The following is a 19,488-nucleotide window of genomic DNA, read 5'->3' as shown; positions in this document are numbered from 1 at the left end:
GGCACACATGTTGCGCTTTGACACCTATCTTTTCTCGTTTAGTTCTCCAAGCTTTACCATGGTGTGAAGCGGTCCTCAAACCCACCCCACATATTTGCCTCTGCAGACGCTGCTTATCAAGGCATGATAACTTTCAACAAAGACCAGGTATGCATAAATATTTTTTTTAAATGCTGTGGTCTATACCAGTGGTTCCCACCTGCTTTCTCCCACTGACTACTTGAAAATTGCTGAGGGTCTTAATTCTTTTAACCACCGCCTGTTGTAGCAATTGCAATATACTGTCCCCAATGCTGTGTGATTTTTAATTGTATTTTATTGCTTCTTTTATTATTTATATTGTATTTGGATGGTAAGTCTTCTTCACAGACACTGCAGACCACCTGAACGAAGCTCATGAACCACAGTTTGGGAACCCTTGCAAGAGCATGTTGGATTTTTAGTTCGTGTCAAATTTTCTGGGTGGGGCTTTCTGAAGTTTCACACGGCTAAAATAGAACTCTGAAGGTCCCGGCACTACTTCAAACATCATGGCTTTTAAGTGTATACCTATGATTTTGAATTTGAACCCAACAAATACAAAATTGAAAACGTGTAACCTAGAGGCTGCAATTGGGGGGGGGGGGAATCTTGAATCAAAATCAAGGGATTTTAAATTCAGCTTCATTATCCCCACGGGTAACATTTTGTGGGTCAGATTATTCATGCACAGCAAAACATGGGATTAAAATGGGATTATGTTTAATGTTCCTTGTATTGGGGCAAGAAGCTATCTGCTGCTGGACCACTAGTGAATGCCCCCACCTATGACACAGCTTGTTAAAAACTATTTATAACACTTAAGGGTGTATTGATGCAGACCTGGGTCAGACGGGTAGACTAGGGTGGATAAAAGAACTATAGTTCCCTGAGTTCTTTCAGGAAAGGGAATGACCTAATTAATTTACCTAGTTTAAGACTGTGTTGTAGGCAGGCTTCTAATCTGACTCAGGGTTTCAATCACCAGGGCATGTAATAATTAATTTGCATGCTGCCAAGGGAGCAATTTATGCCTCCCTTTAGGTCAGATGTGCGTTGCTGGACTTTGGGAGAAGACTAGGAAGTACCAGGCTCTTGTGGCTATAAGTCAAAGAAAGTAAGAGTCATTAACTCTGTGATCACTCATTTTCATGGTAAAAACACAATAGGGATACTTCTAATATAACTGTAATGAGGACACAAATCCAATTATATGGCAATGATTTTAATGAAAATGCAGCCGAGTGCTGCAGAAACAGGAGTCTTTATATCCCAAAGATTGCAATCTTGCAAGACTTTTTCACATGAACTATGGCACGCAGAGACGGCTGCTGGCTCTAACAAAAGACAGTGCTTTTAATTTGTCAGTTTTCTCCTTGGCATGGTTTGCCGCAGGATCGTACAATAATCCTGAGTCGGTATATTTTTAGATACACATTTTAAAGAACCCTCCCCCCCCCCCGAAAATAAATACAGGGATATGGCACTTTAGAAACAGTGGACCCAGTTTGAAACCTGAATGGAGAAAGAGTTAAAATATACAGTATGTGAGGATTTCAGAATGCATTAGTTACGGTGATAATTTAGGAGGACCAACTTTTTCAGAAGCAGCACAGCCAAAGTATGGGGATGGTTGTTCTTCTGATATGCTCCAGGAGAGCCAAGTGAGACACTACAGTAAATGTATGGCTGCTGTCAGAAACAACAACTAGCCATTTGGCTATAAAGCCTTAAATGGCTCAGGACCACGATACCTCAAGGACCGCCTCTTTCCATATGAACCTACCTGGACCCTGAGATCATCTTCTGAGGCCCTCCTTCATGTGCCTCCTCCACAAGAGGTCCGGAGGGTGGCAACACCAGAATGAGCCTTCTCTGCAGTGGCTCCCCGTCTGTGGAATGCTCTCCCCAAGGAAGCTCTCCTGGCGCCTTCATTATACAGCTTTAGGTTGAAAATGTTCCTTTTTAACCAGGCACATGCGCACAAGCTATTTCCGGTGCTCCTCTGACCCGGAAGTGCGCACGTGTATCCCCCGCCCTCTGGCTCGCCGTGCGATCGGCGCTGGAGACACCGGCCCAAGGCGCGGTAAGTTTGCTGACCCCTGTTTTAGCATTACGTGGAGGCAGGTGCATTTGGTATCATATGTGCTTTTAAACTGACTATACTTTTGGCTTTCCCCACTGATTTTATTGTCATTTGTTATTTAACCCAATGCCTATCATTGTGCAAAAGAGCTTCTTGTTTAAGCCATATTTTTAAATCAAGTTGAGCGTGATTTGTTGACCTCTGCAAAGGCAGCCAAATTGAAGTTGCTCTGGTGTCTTAATGGTCTGTTAAGGTGCATGCCTGGGGAGATTAACCACCGGAGCTGTAAGCAATGCGTATTTACCTCTGTTTTGTGTGTCAGTGCATTATCATCAGCGGAGAGAGCGGTGCTGGGAAGACCGAAAGTGCCCATCTCATTGTGCAGCATTTGACCTTCTTGGGAAAGGTATCTATTGACTGCCATGGTAGCGTGAATGTCTGTCAGCAGCGGTGCAAAGTACTGTCTGCGTTTGTCTACAGTGCTAAAATCATGCTCCCCTTCCCATCCTCTCCTCCAGCATGGCTGCAAGGAGACGATTGGAAATGTCTGCTTCTGTTTTCAACTGGCCACAGTTTGAAGTCGGCTTGTTTTAGTCACTCATCGTTAACATTAACTGCAGTTTGCCTGGGCTTTGATGTAACACTAAGCTGCAAAGCGACTAGTCAAAAATGGGAGTGAAAGATTCAGAAGTCCTCCTCACCAGTATGCTGGGGGGGGGGGAAGCAGGAGGGGAGTGTGCAGCCCTGGTGCTCTATTAGATTTGATCTCATAATGCTTAACCGCAGTTTAGCATTAGATGCAGATGTTCCTTTCATGCATTTCCGCTTTTAGATCCTACCTGGTTGCAAAAGCAGGTGTGGTGGTAGTGGCCCGGCTGGGGAAAGCAAGATTTTATAGGGCTGCAAACAACACAGCAGATGACTTGAGGGGAGGGGTGCATCGTTGGCAATGTCATACAAAACCTGTGTATTATAGGTCTTTGGGGGTAAAGAGATCTTCATGTTTTAAGCAAACTTTGTTCAGCTGGGGAATCCCTTGTAACCTGTTCCCATCTGTGAAGGCTAGCAACCGTGCTTTGCGGGAGAAGATTCTCCAGGTGAACCCGCTGGTTGAAGCCTTTGGAAATGCCTGCACTGCCATCAATGACAACTCCAGCCGTTTTGGGAAATACCTGGAAATGATGTTTACACCGACAGGAGCCGTGATGGGAGCAAAGATTTCCGAATATCTACTGGAAAATCCAGAGTTATAAAACAAGCTGTGTAGGTATAAATTTGAGCATTTCGCTCCCACCCGCCCCTCAGCTAGAAGCAATTTTACCTTCGTAGAAAACACACACACACGCAGGGCAATATTTTCAATGCAATTTCTTCCAAGCAAGAGGCATTATCACAGTTCAAGCATACCGTATTTTTCCGTGTATAAGACGCCCCCATGTATAAGACGCCCCCCTACTTTTGGAGACTCTAGTTTAAGAAAATATGCACTATCCGTGTATAAGATGCCCCCCCCCCGATTTCTAACCTTATTTTAGAGTAAAAAAAACCTAGTCTTATACAAAGAAAACTACAGTATATGCAGCCAAGTTGCTCACCAGGGCAGGACAGGGCACGCTGATCCTGGCCCAACTGCACCAGCTGCTAATTACTTTCCAGACTGAATTAAAAGTGCTGGTTTCGGCCTATAACACACTCCTTGATCCTTGCCCATCCTGGCTTATAAAAGCTAGCCGGGAAGGGCTGGGCGATAGGCTTCATGGGGTGGTGAATGCTTCTCTCTGTGAGGGAGCCTTCCCAGACCCGCTGAAAGAGGCAGTTATTAAACCGCTTCTTAAAAAACCATCTTTAGATGCGGCCAATGTGGCCAACTATTGCCCAGTCTCAAATCTTCCATTCTTGGGCAAGGTGGTTGAGCTAGTGGTTGCTGAACAACTCCAGGCACGCCTGGAAGAAGCGGCCCATTTGGATCCCTTCCAGTCGGGATTCAGGCCTTGGTCGCACTGGTGGATGATCTCCGGCGGGCTAGGGACAAAGGTGAGAGCTGTTTCCTAGTTCTGCTTGATCTCAGCAGCTTTTGACACCATCGACCATAACATCCTTCTGGACCGGCTAGAGGGGTTGGGAGCTGGGGGCACTGTTATACAGTGGTTCTGCTCCTTCCTCCTGGGCCGTGTTCAGAAAGTGGTGGTGGGGGATGAGTGTTCAGACCCCTGGGCTCTCACTTGTGGGGTGCCTCAGGGTTCTGTCCTCTCCCCCATGCTTTTCAACATCCACATGCAGCCACTGGGAGAGATCATCAAGGGGTTTGGGGTGGGTGTTCATCAGTATGTGGATGATACCCAGCTCTACCACTCGTTGAAATCAGAACCAGTGAAGGTGGCGAAGGTCCTGTGTGAGTGTCTGGAGGCGGTTGGAGGATGGATGGCAGCTAACAGATTGTGGTTGAATCCTGGCAAGACAGAAGTACTGTTCCTGGGGGACAGGAGGCGGGCAGGTGTAGAGGACTCCCTGGTCCTGAATGGGGTAACTGTGTCCCTGAAGGACCAGGTGTGCAGCCTGTGAGTTATTTTGGACTCACAGCTGTCCATGGAGGCGCAGGTTAATTCTGTGTCCTACCTGCCCGTGGACTGTCTTGCCAGAGTGGTGCATGCTCTAGTTATCTCTCACTTGGATTACTGCAATGCACTCTATTTGGGGCTACCTTTGAAGGTGACCCGGAAACTACAACTAATCCAGAATGCAGCAGCTAGACTGGTGACTGGGAGTGGCTGCCAAGACCACATAACACCGGTCTTGAAAGACCTACATTGGCTCCCAGTACGTTTCCAAGCACAATTCAAAGTGTTGGTGCTTACCTTTAAAGCCCTAAATGGCCCAGTGTACCTGAAGGAGCGTCTCCACCCCCATCTTTCTGCCTGGACACTGAGGTCCAGTGCCGAGGGCCTTCTGGCGGTTCCCTCGCTGCGAGATGCCATGTTACAGGGAACCAGGCAGAGGGCCTTCTCAGTAGTGGCACCCGCCCTGTGGAACACCCTCCCACCAGATGTCAAAAAGAAAAACAACTACCAGACTTTTAGAACACATCTAAAAGCAGCCCTGTTTAGGGAAGCTTTAATGTTTAATAGATTATTGTATTTTAACATTCTGTTGGAAGCCGCCCAGAGTGGCTGGGGAAACCCAGCCAGATGGGCAGGGTATAAATAAATTATCATTATTATTATTATGCTACTCAGGACCCTGATACCTCATGGGCCACCTCTTTCTACATGAACCAGCCCACCAGATCCTATAGTCTGCATCACAGGCTATTCTCCATGTTCCTCATCTGAGGGAGGTGCAGAGAATAGCAGCATGAGAAGAGCTTTTCAGGTGTGTCCTCCTATTTGTGGAATGCTCTCCCAAGAGAAACAGTGTGGTTGTGAGAATAGGCATATGCACAATGTATGTAGGTATATGTAATATACATAAGTTTACACGTGTAATAAAAGTGTTGGGTATAGAGATATGACATATTTAATATGTTACTATATAAGCCATCAAATTAACTTCTTTTTTTCCTTTAACAGAGGAGAGAAAAACTTCCACATATTTTATTACATATATGCTGGCCTTTATCACCAGAAAAAACTCTTTGAATATAAGCTGCCTGAGAAAAAGCCTCCCAGGTAACCCATTACTAATTTGATTTTAATGCCAGTTGTAATTAGCTATTGATTAGCTGTTGCTTCCAGCGTGATGCTTGAGTTAGAATATCCCTTAACCCTTCGCCCAACCCTTAAGGACCCTTGGTCAGCCTCTCATGTGTAAAAGTGGATAGATAAGATGCGAATTTGACCTGCGATGCTGTTTTGGCCAAGCCATGCCCACCTGCTCTACACCTGACATCATAGGGAATATATCGGGTACAGGACAGGTAAAGGTGGGCCCTTGCAGTTCTGTCCAGGTGCCAGGCATAGACCTTGTAACAGTGATGTGCAAACATGCCTCAGTTCACTTTGTTATTTTCTGTTGAACTGCAGTTGGCCTATTTTGCACAAGGTTGTTTTCCATATACTTTTTATACTGTAGTTTTTAGCTTTAGGCACAGATATCTCAGCCACCAACAGACCAGTTTTTCTTCCCTTGTTAATGAAGTAGCTCATGGCCCCATCATGAAGTCATCTATGGCTGCAAACCTAACCATGTCTACTGAGAAGTAGGTCCCATTAAATTCACAGAGGTTTTTGATATTTGATGTTCTACAGGGGTTTTATAATTTGTTGGAAGCTGCGCAGAGTAGCTGGGCAACCCAGTCAGATGGATGACATGTAAATTTATATTATTATTATTATTATTATTACTACTACTACTACTCTCCTGAAATCGCCGTGACCCCAGATGATTGACAAGTGGCTAGTCCTTCCCACCTGTCAAGTTTGCTCACGGCAGGTAGAAGAGGTCGAGATCTGGGCTGCTGGGCTAAATTGATTCCCCACTCCTTTAACTATGTGGATAAAAATAAAACTAAGTGCTTTTTTTTCACTCTCTTGAATTTCATCTGTTTTTTTTCTCTCCCCCAAAATAGTTGGTTGCAGAGTTAATGGTACATGTTAACATTATGCAAATAAACCCTAATGAATTGTTTTTAAATCTGTACATTATTGTTACTTGGGTAATTGGCCTATAAGGACGGAGTTGCATTTACGTATTCCACCGTGCCAACTTTCAAGTGTGTGTTGTTGTTTTCTACATTAACTTTATGAACTTGTCTGGTTTATTGTCTAGAAATACCCATTTCAAAATAACAGCATCATGGCAACTCTTTGAACAACTACAGTGGCCAGTTTGCTGAACATTATAGCATAGGCAGAGAGGGGATAAAATCTCTCTCTCTCTCTCAGTTTGCACATAGGGTTATGTTGAATCCCCATGAGGCGTGGGCTACGCAGCGTCAGTAGAGGAAGATAGGTTTTAATTTCACCCCAGATGCAGTGCTTTTCTCTTCACTGTAGTGGAAGAGTCATTTACATATATGGGAGTAAGAAAAGCAGTTTTCAACAATGTATTAGTGGCTAAAACTTTTCGATCTAGTTTTGTGAGGCGGGAGGAAAGGAGGGGAGAGTAGGTTTCACCTATCCCCCAGCTTGCTGTTTGTAGCCTTACTTTCAGTGAAAACCACCAAGATGTTTGCTGCTTCAAGTGTGTGTCTATTAGCCTTTTGGGAAGGACTGCAGGTCACTGGTTAAGTCTGTTCTTCACGCAGAAGGTCCCATGTTCAATTCCCAGCATCTCCAGGTATGGCTGGGAATGTTCCGTCTGAATTCCTAGAGAGCAGCTAGCCGTCAATATAAATAAAGTCAATGCAGAGCTAGATAGGCCAATGGTCTGATTGAGTGTAAGGCACCATTCCTATGTTCTCATGCAAAGCCTGGTCCTCTTAGCTCTGGACACCCAGCCTGGTTTGCATCTCGTTATCATGCTAATTGTGACCATTTACAGCGGTACCTTGGTTCTCAACTTAATCCGTTCCGGAAGTCCGTTCCAAAACCAAAGCGTTCCAAAACTAAGGCGCGCTCTCCCATAGAAAGTAATGCAAAACGGATTAATCCGTTCCAGACTTTTAAAAACAACCCCTAAAACGGCAATTTAACATGGATTTTACAATCTAACGAGACCCTTGATCCATAAAATGAAAGCAATAAATAATGTACTGCTGTCACACAATCAATCAGTACATGAACTGGGTTCCACACAGTCACAAAACAACAACGAAAAAGAGCCACAAAATGCAAAATAATAGCAAAACAGACAGACGTCAGCATAACACTCAAAACGGAAGTGTGGCACTCAAAACGGAGCACGTTCAGCTTCCGAAAAAGTTCGCAAACTGAAACACTTACTTCTGGATTTGCAGTGTTTGGGGTCCAAGTTGTTTGAGAACCAAGGCGTTTGAGAACCAAGGTACCATTGCCACCAGCCTTATGAATTTGCTTAAAGGTATATTTTCCTTTCTGTGGGGTGGATTCAGCACTGGGTTTGCACTCTTGCAAGGTTGTGCACTTGACTTTCTTTAGTCCCTCCCCCCCACTACTTGCTACCCACTCCTGCCCCCCTGCCACATTATTCCTGAGGTCTGAGAAACCACCCAGAATAGTTTGAAATAAGTTGCTGGAGGGCTGGCAGCTGATGATGTAGGGAGGTCAGTGAAAATTGGGTGCCATGCCTTGCAAAACTAGAAGTGCTTTTCACTAGTGCAAATAAACCATTGGGTACAACCTACTGAGTTCAGTTTAATTTAATTTAATTAAGCTTTGTATTGATATGTTTTCAATGTTTGATGCCAATAAAAGGTTTGATGATGATGATGAATTTAAATCAAGCTTTCCTCAAGGCTTAATCTGAGCACAAGGCTTAGCTCCCAAACCCCTTTTCAATTTTGTGGTTCAGCACTCCAAAGGATGGATCTGAGAGTGTCTCTGTGTGCATGCAGAATGTTTTATTTACTGTGAATTTCCAATGATCTTTCAAATGTAGAGTTCCCAAGAAGGACTTCTGTGCCTGTTGGGTTTGGGTTCTAGGCAGGCTCCAGCACCGGCCACCTTCCTTTTTGAGGATTATGAATGAATCTCATCTCTTTTTGTTTAGGTACATTGATAATGACACGGGAAGGGTGATGCATGACATTATTAGTAAGGAATCCTATGGGACACAGTTTGACGCAATCCAGCATTGTTTTAGGATCATAGGGTTTACGGATGAGGTAAGTGGTGACTTTTCAATCTGCTGCCACAAAGATACCTGTCTTGCCCCCAGAAGGCGGCAGGAGCTCAGCCATGCTGAGGGAGCCTGTCGGGGTGCCTGGTTGCACCCCTCTCAGAATTTTGCACCCGGGGCCACCTGCCCTCTGGCCCTCCCACACTACGCCACTGGTTACATCCTCCGTCTGCAGAGTGTGGGTGGGCTCCGAAGTGTTGAGTCTGAAGTCTGCTGATGCTTAGAGTTCTGACTTCTGAAGAGTTCTTGCTCTTCCTGTTGTTTGCAGGAAGTGCACTCAGTGTATCGAATTCTGGCTGGGATCTTAAATACAGGAAATATTGAATTTGCTGCCATTTCCTCACAACATCAAACCGATAAAAGTGAAGTGCCCAATGCCGAAGCCTTAGATAATGGTAAATATTTGCGGGAAAGTCTGTGAATTGTACTTCAGAGGACTCGTAGGGCAGGGATGGGGAACCTGTGGCCTTCCAGGTGTTGTCAGACTGTGACTCCCACCATTCCATGCTGGCTGGGGCTGATGGGAGATGGAGTCCAACAACAGCCACAGGTTAGCCAGCCCTGCAGTAGTAGAATATGCATAAGAAAAGAAACCAGTTTCGCACAAGATGTCTGCCAAGGCCAACAGCTTCCATCTCATCCCGACATTGTCTGTGTGTCATCTTTCAGCCGCTGCCCTGTTGAGCATTGGCTCAGAGGAACTTCAGGAAGCTCTCACCTCTCATTGCGTTGTGACACGAGGCGAGACTATTATCCGGACAAACACCGTAGACAAAGCAGCCGATGTGCGAGATGCCATGTCAAAGGCACTTTATGGCCGACTCTTCAGCTGGATCGTAAATCGCATTAATACCCTGCTGCAGCCTGATAAAAATATATGGCAAGTCCACACACATCAACAAGCAGCATGTGTGCCGGTGGAGTCTTCTGTGTCTATCTATTTCTTTTTTATTTTACGGGAGGAATTTACTGTTTGTTTTAGATAATGCCTCTAAATGGCCTCCGTGCTGTGATTCTGCATTTTCGTTTCCAGGACGTTAACTCCAGTGTTTTGAAGAGTTGGTTGGGATTTAACCAAGTAGGTCAATGGGGATCAGTGTGGGGTTAAAACACCATCAGCTCTTTGAAAATACATCACAAAGTGATGTTTTTAAGTTAGTCTGTTTTATGGTGAAAAGCTACCAAATTCCGTTTAACGATAAGGCTATCGTGTACAAAACGTTTAACATGATGTGCTCCCACTTAAAACTGTCGCTAAAAGCTACCTAAGATGATTTAGCAGCTCATATACAAAGTTAGCTGTGTGGTGGAATGCAAGGAAGGTGGATTATGCCAAATGCATTAAGATCCCCAGAATAATAAAATGGCATTTAGTAAGCTATTGATAAATGAGGAATTGTGCTGTACAATTATTTTATGGGCATATGGAAACATTTAATTATATAATCTAGTGGACCAGTTCACAAAGGCTTGAATGCAAGGACTTTGTGTACAGTGAATAACTACAGTTTTGCATTTTCAGGAAGTGCAAAACATGCCTTGCATTTCTGCCAAGGCATTCTCCCTATATCTTTTCAATGCTGCGAATCTTGCACAACTTTTACATAATTATTTATTTAGTATCATACCTTTCAGTAACTGGTAGGAAGCCGTGTTGGTCTGCCATAGTCAAAACAAAATAAAATAAAAAAATTCCTTCCAGTAGCACCTAGAGACCAACTAAGTTTGTTCTTGGTATGAGCTTTCGTGTGCATGCACACCTCTTCAGATACACTGAAACGGAAAGTCACCAGACCCTTAAATATAGTGAGGGAGTGGGGAGGGGTATTACTCAGAAGGGTGGTGGGAATGGGTGATCAGCTGATAGGTGTGGAAAACATGCAATTTTTACAGGGTCTTACAGGGAAAGGCAAGGGGGTGAGATGGCTAAAGATAGCTTTAAGGAATTTCAGAAATAGGCTGGAAAGAGAAGTGGCTGAATTGCAACTAATCACCAAACTTAAAACCATGGAGAAACCTGGTCTGAACAAAGACATTGGATTCTTATCTCATTATACATGACAAAGCTAATACATGACAAATCAACAGGCACACGAAAGCTCATACCAAGAACAAACTTAGTTGGTCTCTAAGGTGCTACTGGAAGGATTTTTATTTTATTTTATTTTGTTTTATACCTTTCAGTAGTTTTCAAAGCAATAAATTGAACACAGTTAAAACAAAATATAAAACAGATACTAGAGCTGATTTTGCATTTACAAAACTGGTTTCCAATGATGTTTCAGTTATGGATTTTGTATATTTTTCTACCCAGCAATGCCGAAAGCGGAATGAATGTTGGTATACTGGATATTTTCGGATTTGAGAACTTCACAAGGAACTCCTTCGAACAGCTGTGCATTAACATTGCAAATGAGCAGATCCAAGTTTTATTTTAATCAGCACATCTTTGCACTTGAGCAGGCAAGGTTTACTTTATTACTGTTGCTTGGCTCTGTATCGATGTCTCTAGGCTAAACTTGGAGCCAGTGAGAGGGAGTGAACCATAGGAGATGACTGGAACTTTTTTTCTTAATTTATCTCCTCCCTTATATATGGTTAGAATGATATTGGGTATATCTTGAGAGATACCGGTAAATATTGCTTGGGGGGGGCGGATTCCATATGAAGCTTAAGAGAAAAGCAATAAGGTGACTAATGAAATTTATGTTGGTATTTTTGTTTGGTTAAGATAAAGAGATGGTGTATAATAAAAAGAGATTTCCCCTGGATGTCTGGATCCAGGTTTGGGGCAAGTACTCCTTTGGTGAGAGAACCCCAGCAGAGATTTAAAATCACAAATAATATGCAGCAAAGTAAAGTGTGGCAATATAGGCAACTGTTTGGACCTTTAAATCATCCCTGTTTAAGTTGCTTCCAAAGTTCCCCTCTTCCCTTAGCATAGAAAGAGACCACACGTTTGGAAATTAAAAATGATTTACTTACAAACTCTTTGAGGTCATATTCATGTGCTTTTCCATGCAGCAGTAATAAAAAACACAGGCAGGAAAACTCAGGTTCCAAAGTGGTAAACGTTTCTAAATATTTGTATAGAAGCAGAAAGATAGCTTGCTTAAGCCATGCAATCTGAGTTTGGAGCATTCTTCATAGACCTCCTTACTGGTAGGGTTCACATGGTCGAGTGGGAAGAACAAAGGTCGATAATGGCTGCTTATCCTACAACTTGGACTCCAACGATTTGGGCTTGGCACCTTGTAGCTGGTTTCACATGTAGTGTTTTGTGAAAACAGAATGCCAGTCGCTGGGCACAACACAAGCATAACTGATCTCTGCGATATTTCAACAATATGAATGTTGTATAAGCTTTAGTTATATGGAAATTAACCAAGGGGGGGGATGTCTGCAAGATGCCTGGAAAAGAGTGGATTTACCTTCATTTAAACATCTAATAAAATGTGTGTTGCGGTGGTTTGCCTCGTTCTGTTGTCACCTTTGTAAAAATCACACTGGACGAGAAGAGACAGCTGATAGAGGTGACATTTAAATTTGCTGACTTTCATTAATCTTGCTTCAGATGGAATATCAGAATGAAGGAATCGATGCTCCTATGGTTGACTATGAAGACAACAGGCCACTCCTAGACACGTTCCTTCAGAAACCAATGGGGCTACTTTCTCTGCTTGATGAAGAAAGCCGATTTCCCCAGGCAACAGACCTTACTTTAGTTGGTACGCCATGTCCAGTAATCCTCAACTGTGATTTTATATATATATGGGGGGGCATAGATATTTTCATATTGCTTTAACTCATGACCATGTATTAAATATCTGTTGCTTTGGTCAACCTATGAAGTCCCCATGTGCTCTTCATGAGCTTTGCCAATTGGAATTTTCTCCATGCAGCTCACTGCTTTTCGGTTTCGGTTTCGGTTTTAATTGATAGGGGTCTGTTATCTATTATGAACACTGTTAATATTAGCTCACCTTGAAAGACCCATAGGAGTTTCTGGTGTCATTGGCTTGGATCCTAGCTTCTGTCCCAGGAATGGAGCAGAACTCTTCTGATGCAACAGAACTTTCCATCCTCTCGCTTCCCTGTCCAGGGCACAGCCCCCTTTCCCTCCTGAAAACCTATTCTGGGGGGGTTAGGGGACTTGCATGCTTGTACCAGTTTACTTCTTTTCATGCTGCAGCTCTCAAAGTATTTACATAAATTTTTAAACAACAATCTGTAAAAAAGCAAAAAGAACAAATAAAAATGATATCCCTCCCCTGACTATAGCAGGAAAAGAGAATCATGAAAAGGCAGGGGTATCCCACCACCACCAGTGGAAGTTCATTCTGCTTGTGCAACAGCATCTCTGGATGTGAATGGTTATCTCTAACCAGACCATTGCATAGTGAGTTAAAGAAGAAAGCATGGGATGATTCATGACCGCCATTGCCGGAAAACGACATGGTCATGTGAAAGCATCTCCTTGAGGGCCCCCGCTGCTGTTTTGCCGCATTCAGAAAAATGTTACAAAATCAGCATTTTCCACGAAAATTGAATATACAGAGCTGTTATTGGGGAGAGCTCTGAAACTATTTCGCAATGTAAAAGTGGATCACTTTTGCAGTGACTCCCCTGGATCAAAAAGGTTGCGTCATTTCAGAAATGGACTCATGAGGAGCAGCACAGAGATATATTATTATTACTTTTTGGCTACTTGTGTGCTCTGTTGGCTTTGGCTAGCACCCTACTAATTAACAGAAACTGTTTGTTGCTACTCAATTTATGCCAGCTGGTCAAACACTGGGGAAATTGTGCAACCACCCTAGACATCTGCTAATATTGGGGACAACAAATTCTGTTTTCTACTTAGACAGACTTCCTGCTCCAGTGGTGATAGCAGGAAAATACAACCACTGGGCTACTTCTTGCTAATGTCCAAGCTGACTTTTGACCTTACTCTATATATGTTAGTCAACTGTTGTCCTAAACCTAACTGTATATCAAATATGAAATAAATGTCAGGTGAAGAAAATTAATGCAGTTGCACACGGACATGGCAAATTTTTTCAATAAAGCTGGTAGCATCCAGAACAGTTTGACTCTTTGTGAAACAATCTGGCCATTCTAAGCTTCAAAGGCCAAGTTTTGTGAAACATCTGTCCATTCTAAGCTTAAAGGCCTCTCCCCTTCCATAAACTGTCTTGCCATCCTTAATGCAACTACAGAAGCATAGGTGTTAAGAGGACAGAATTGTGAAACAATTATTTGCACTTTTATTTTAATCTTGAATGTATTCAATGAACTGGGCCTCAGAGAAGCCATTCTTCTTCTCTGATTAATCCCCGCACTGCCACCATTAGTACAATGGGATGACTATACTGCCCAACCTGCCAGGACTTCTGTGTTGTTGTTCAGTCGTTCAGTCGTGTCCGACTCTCGTGACCCCATGGACCAGAGCACGCCAGGCACGCCTATCCTCCACTGCCTCTCACAGCTTTGGCCAAACTCATGTTAGCAGCTTCGAGAACACTGTCCAGCCATCTCATCCTCTGTCGTCCCCTTCTCCTTGTGCCCTCCATCTTTCCCAACATCAGGGTCTTTTCCAGGGAGTCTTCTCTTCTCATGAGGTGGCCAAAGTACTGGAGCCTCAACTTCAGGATCTGTCCTTCTAGTGAGCACTCAGGGCTGATTTCCTTCAGAATGGATAGGTTTGATCTTCTTGCAGTCCATGGGACTCTCAAGCCACTCCAGTATCCTTGCCACTCCAGTATCCCTGCCAAGAAAACTCCATGGACAAAGACAACAGGACTTCTGTAGTGACTGCTATATAGGACAGCCAAGGTGGTGCTGCCCAGATATTGCTAGACTCCAGCTCCTGTTATGATTATACATTGGTCAGCTGAAAACCTAATATAGTCGTACCTTGGAAGTCAAACAGAATCCATTCCGGAAGTCTGTTCAACTTCCAAAACGTTCAGAAACCAAAGTGCGGCTTCTGATTGGCTGCTGGAAGCTCCTGCAGCCAATCAGAGGCCATGGAAGCCTTATTGGACATTCGGGTTCCAAAGAACGTTTGCAAACCGGAACACTCACTTCCGGGTTTGCGGTGTTCGGGAGACAAAACGTCTGAGTACCAAGGCGTTTGGGATTCAAGGTACGACTGTAAGGCTTAAAAAATCAGGACTCTTTCTAGGGGGGGAAAGTGACATTAAAGATGTTGGAATTGTCCCTAAAGCTTGAAAAATACTGTGAAGTTTCACAGTTTTTACAATATGTTAACTAGTTGACCAAGAGTGGGGGAGAAAGACCAAGAGTGTCAGGTCTAGAAGAACAAGGCGCCACACCAGTTTTATTTCTTTACCCTTAACATTTGGTTTTTGTGCTGGGCCCTGCTTTCTTTTCAGGGACTTAATCCTGTAGCATCAATACCAGTGCTCTTTCCCTTGGCTTTCCCCCACCCCGATCCAGTCTGGGGTTTAACCCCTGAACCCACAGGTCCTCTGTTAAACCACAGAGCCTAGGGCTTGCCAAACAGAAGGTTGGCAGTTTGAATCCCTGCAATGGGGTGAGCTCCGGTTGCTCGGTCCCAGCTCCTGCCAACCTAGCAGTTCGAAAGCACATCAAAGTGCAAGCAGATAAATAGGTTCCACTCCGGCGGGAAGGTAAACGGCGTTTCTGTGCGCTGCTCTGGTTTGCCAGAAGCGGCTTAGTCATGCTGGCCACATGACCTGGAAGCTGTATGCCGCCGCTACGCCGGCTCCCTCAGCCTATAGAGCGAGATGAGTGTGCACACCAGAGTCGTCCACGACTGGACCTAACGGTCAGGGGTCCCTTTACCTTTACCACAGGCCCCATGATGTATCAGCATTCCCACTACCACCACAAGTGTTGAAAACCTTGTTTTACAGGCCTTGCTCAAGCTTGGCAAGGGACTTTGGCAAAAAAACACACAACAACACAACACAACACAAAGACAACACACCTTCTCCCTTCAGGCATCATTCACTACTGACTCCCTGAATTTCCAGAATCTTATACTTGTGGCTTGTAGTAGGGCTGTGAGTAGTTCTAGAGATATGTCCTAAATGTTGTAGCTTTGCTTTGTAAAGAAAAAAGTAAGGTAAAATAAGATGGATATTGGCAATCTCTGCTGGCAATCCTCCTGCAGCTTTCCATAAATAGCTGGGAAGTGGTAGGAGGGTGACAGAAATGCGAAGGGAAAGTTACTTACCTGTTAGTTCGCTAGGATAATTCCTTTTCAAAGCAAACAGAAAGAAAGAACAAAGAGTCGTGAGAGATGTCAAAGAAGAAGTGTGGGCTGCTGCCATTACTGCGAAGAAAAACACCATAGTTTGGATATGTGGGCAGGAAGCATCCACACATAATTGCCAAGGCCCGTCTGTGGTTCAGAGAATGGACTAGTAATTATGTTTCCTCTTCTTTAAACAATTAGATAAATTTGAAGATAATTTACGATGCAAGTACTTCTGGAGACCCAAGCGAGTGGAGCTGTGTTTTGGCATTCAACACTATGCTGGAAAGGTAGACGCCATATATAGCTTTTAATACTATAGCTTTTAAATACATAGCAGAATTTTCTAATGGCCAGTTTTGCTTTTAACCTCCCATATGGTGTAGGTGCAGTACGATGCTTATGGCTTCCTTGAGAAGAACAGAGACACTCTTCCTGCTGACATAGTGGGTGGTACTGAGGACTTCAGAGAACAGACTTCTCCAGCAGCTCTTTTCAAGTCCTTTAAACCAAAACAGGTACTCCTTATCTTCTTCTTTGGTGATCACTCATAGCCAAGTAAGATTGGCTTCCATTAACACGGTTTTAGCGGTGTGTCTGTAAGTGACTGTGGAGGCCAATTCTGGATCCACATGTCCTTCCATAGTGGTGACATATGTTTCTGGGCAAGAGTTGATCACGGTGAGGGTTTGCTAAGCATGCCTTCCTTTTAGCTTGTTTCTCCATTTCGCCCAGAGTTCGTGCTTCTTCATCTACTACTTATCTATGAAGCATTATCAATACCAAGCATTATCAACACATATATCTAATGTGACTGAATAAGCTTCTTTCACTGGGTTTAGAACATTGTCCCTCCATTTTTCCATATAAAGCACTCGCTGTTTATTTGGTGTAGTGGTTAAGAGCGGTAGACTCGTTATCTGGGGAACCGGGTTCGTGTCTCCGCTCCTCCACATGCAGCTGCTGGGTGACCTTGGGCTAGTCACACTTCTCTGAAGTCTCTCAGCCTCACTCACCTCACAGAGTGTTTGTTGTGGGGGAGGAAGGGAAAGGAGAATGTTAGCCGCTTTGAGACTCCTTCGGGTAGTGAAAAGCGGGATATCAAATCCAAACTCTTCTTCTTCTTCTTCTTCTTTCATCTGTATTGTTTGTGAGGAGGAGCACTAATTTAATCTTGATTTGTGCCCTCTCCACAGCTTATCAAGCCTGTCTGTTTTATGACAACTTTTAAACCACAGGTGTGGTAGTGTACTTACCAAAGTAGGGCTTAATAATAATTTGCCAGCTCACTTCTGTGTTAGGAAAAATCTCAGCATGTGTGTTCCTGACGGATCCATGGAACTCTTTCGGACATGAAAGTGAACAGGAAGCCCTTCCTTGTGAGTGACCCAAAAAGAAAATTCTCTCTGTGGATTAGACAGCACGATTCTGTAACACACACCGCATAAAGATAACCTGTACATATGCTCACCGTTGGAAGCAAACAGAATCTGTCAGTAACCACTGCATCAAAGAAAAATAGTTCATTTCACAGTAAAAGCCTATCTGTGGCATAATAGAAATGATATATGGAACTTGTAAAAATACATGATGGCTCGTAGATCTAACATGACATTGTTTTAATGAGTTGAAAAGACCAAGTAAATCACTTGTGATTAGAGAAGTGTAATGGAGGCAAGTCCTACTAGGAAACTGTGATTATGAGAGAAAGGTATCTCACGTGTTTGTTGTTTAATAGGCAATCTCAGGATCACTGCTCAGAAGATGTCACAAGATATTTTGAAACAAGCTGAAGAAAATAGCATACTAGCGTTTCCCCAGGCCTGTTTTAGAGTATATTTTCCTCCATGTTCTCCTCCTGCACATTTTTGGGGCGTGAGATTATGCCTGTTCCTCTTCAAACATGCTAGACGTCAATGATCTCTGCAGGGACAGTGCACAATGTGCCAGGGTGGCTCGATGCAAAAGAAGAGAGAGCCAGTGTGGTGTAGTGGTTAAGAGCAGTAGACTTGTAATCTGGGGAACCGGGTTCGCTTCCCCGCTCCTCCACATGCAGCTGCTGGGTGACCTTGGGCTAGTCACACTTCTTTGAAGTCTCTCAGCCCCACTCACCTCACAGAGTGTTTGTTCTGGGGGAGGAAGGGAAAGGAGAATGTTAGTGGCTTTGAGACTCCTTCGGGTAGTGATAAAGCGGGACATCAAATCCAAACTCTTCTTCTTCCTTGTGCCTCTAACAGTTGTGTAGAAACAGAATTTCAACAGGTGTAGCTTTCATGGCAATATAGAAGCAATATAGAAGCATAGGATTGTAGAGCTGGAAGGCACCCCAATGGTCATCTAGTCCAACCCCCTGCAATTCAGGAATCTCAACTAAAGCATCTATGGCAGATGGTCATTTGACTGCTGCTTTAAAAACTCCAAGAAGGAGAGTCCACCACCTCCCAAAGGAGTCCATCGCACTGTCAAACAGCTCTTACTGTCAGAAGTTCTTCCTGATGTTTAGGTCGGAATCTCCTTTCTTCTAACTGAATCCGTTGGTTTGCGTCCCTAACCTCCAGAGCAGGAGAAACAAGCCTGCTCCGTCTTCCGTGTGACAACCCTTGAGTTAATTTGAAGATGGCATCATAGCTCCTCTCAGTCTCCTCTTTTCCAGGCTAAATATACCATACTGCCTCAACTGTTCCTCACAAGGCTTGGTTTCCAGACCCTTTGGTAACCCTCTTCTGCACACATTCCAGCTTGTCAATATCCTTCTTAAACTGGACACAGTACTCCAGATGTGGTCTGACCAAGGCAAAATAGAGTTGGACTATTACTTTCCCATGATCCACTTGATACTTCTGTTGTTGCAGCCTAGAATAGCATTAGCCTCCCCCCCCCCCCCCCGCTGATCACACTGTTGACTCATGTTCACCTTGTGTCTACTAAGACCCCTAGATCCTTTTCACATGTACTACTTGCAAGCCAGGTGTCCCCCCTCTTATACTTAAAGGAGTGAGAGCCCAGCCCTCTTTCTGCACCTGGTCACCCTAGGGCAGGCATAGGCAACCTTCGGCTCTCCAGATGTTTTGGCCTACAACTCCCATGATCCCTAGCTAACAAGACCAGTGGTCAGGGATGGTGGGAATTGTAGTCCAAAACATCTGGAGGGCCGAAGGTTGCCTATGCCTGCCCTAGGGCATACACAAATGCCTGTACAGGTGAGCTCTAATTGCTTATCTGACATTAGGCCTGTCTGACATTTGGCATCTGGAGGTGCCAAATTTAAGATAGGTTCACAGGTGAGGCAGGAAGACACATTTTCACCTTATTAATTCCATGTTGGGAGAAGGTAGAGGAAAGTATCATCTGAATGCATCCCTCGATTTCTCAGGGCAATCTTCAT

At 44.1% G+C, this 19,488-nt stretch overlaps 1 protein-coding gene across 1 annotated transcript in view; it reads left to right on the top strand.

Annotated features, from left to right (window-relative positions):
- Nucleotides 1-19,488, top strand: part of MYO3B (myosin IIIB) — a 222,882-nt gene that overhangs the window by 96,867 nt on the left and 106,527 nt on the right. The window contains 14 exon segments of the mRNA XM_033168350.1: nucleotides 43-147; nucleotides 2,427-2,510; nucleotides 3,166-3,337; nucleotides 3,340-3,367; nucleotides 5,671-5,769; nucleotides 8,729-8,843; nucleotides 9,126-9,252; nucleotides 9,527-9,737; nucleotides 11,172-11,283; nucleotides 11,285-11,320; nucleotides 12,432-12,585; nucleotides 16,305-16,393; nucleotides 16,490-16,552; nucleotides 16,554-16,615. Of these exon segments, the coding sequence (XP_033024241.1) occupies nucleotides 43-147; nucleotides 2,427-2,510; nucleotides 3,166-3,337; nucleotides 3,340-3,367; nucleotides 5,671-5,769; nucleotides 8,729-8,843; nucleotides 9,126-9,252; nucleotides 9,527-9,737; nucleotides 11,172-11,283; nucleotides 11,285-11,320; nucleotides 12,432-12,585; nucleotides 16,305-16,393; nucleotides 16,490-16,552; nucleotides 16,554-16,615 (1,457 nt within the window).

The sequence above is a fragment of the Lacerta agilis genome, chromosome 1 (assembly GCF_009819535.1).
Source record: "Lacerta agilis isolate rLacAgi1 chromosome 1, rLacAgi1.pri, whole genome shotgun sequence".
In the NCBI taxonomy this organism is placed as follows: domain Eukaryota; kingdom Metazoa; phylum Chordata; class Lepidosauria; order Squamata; family Lacertidae; genus Lacerta; species Lacerta agilis.
This window is presented reverse-complemented; position numbering and strand designations above follow the sequence as displayed.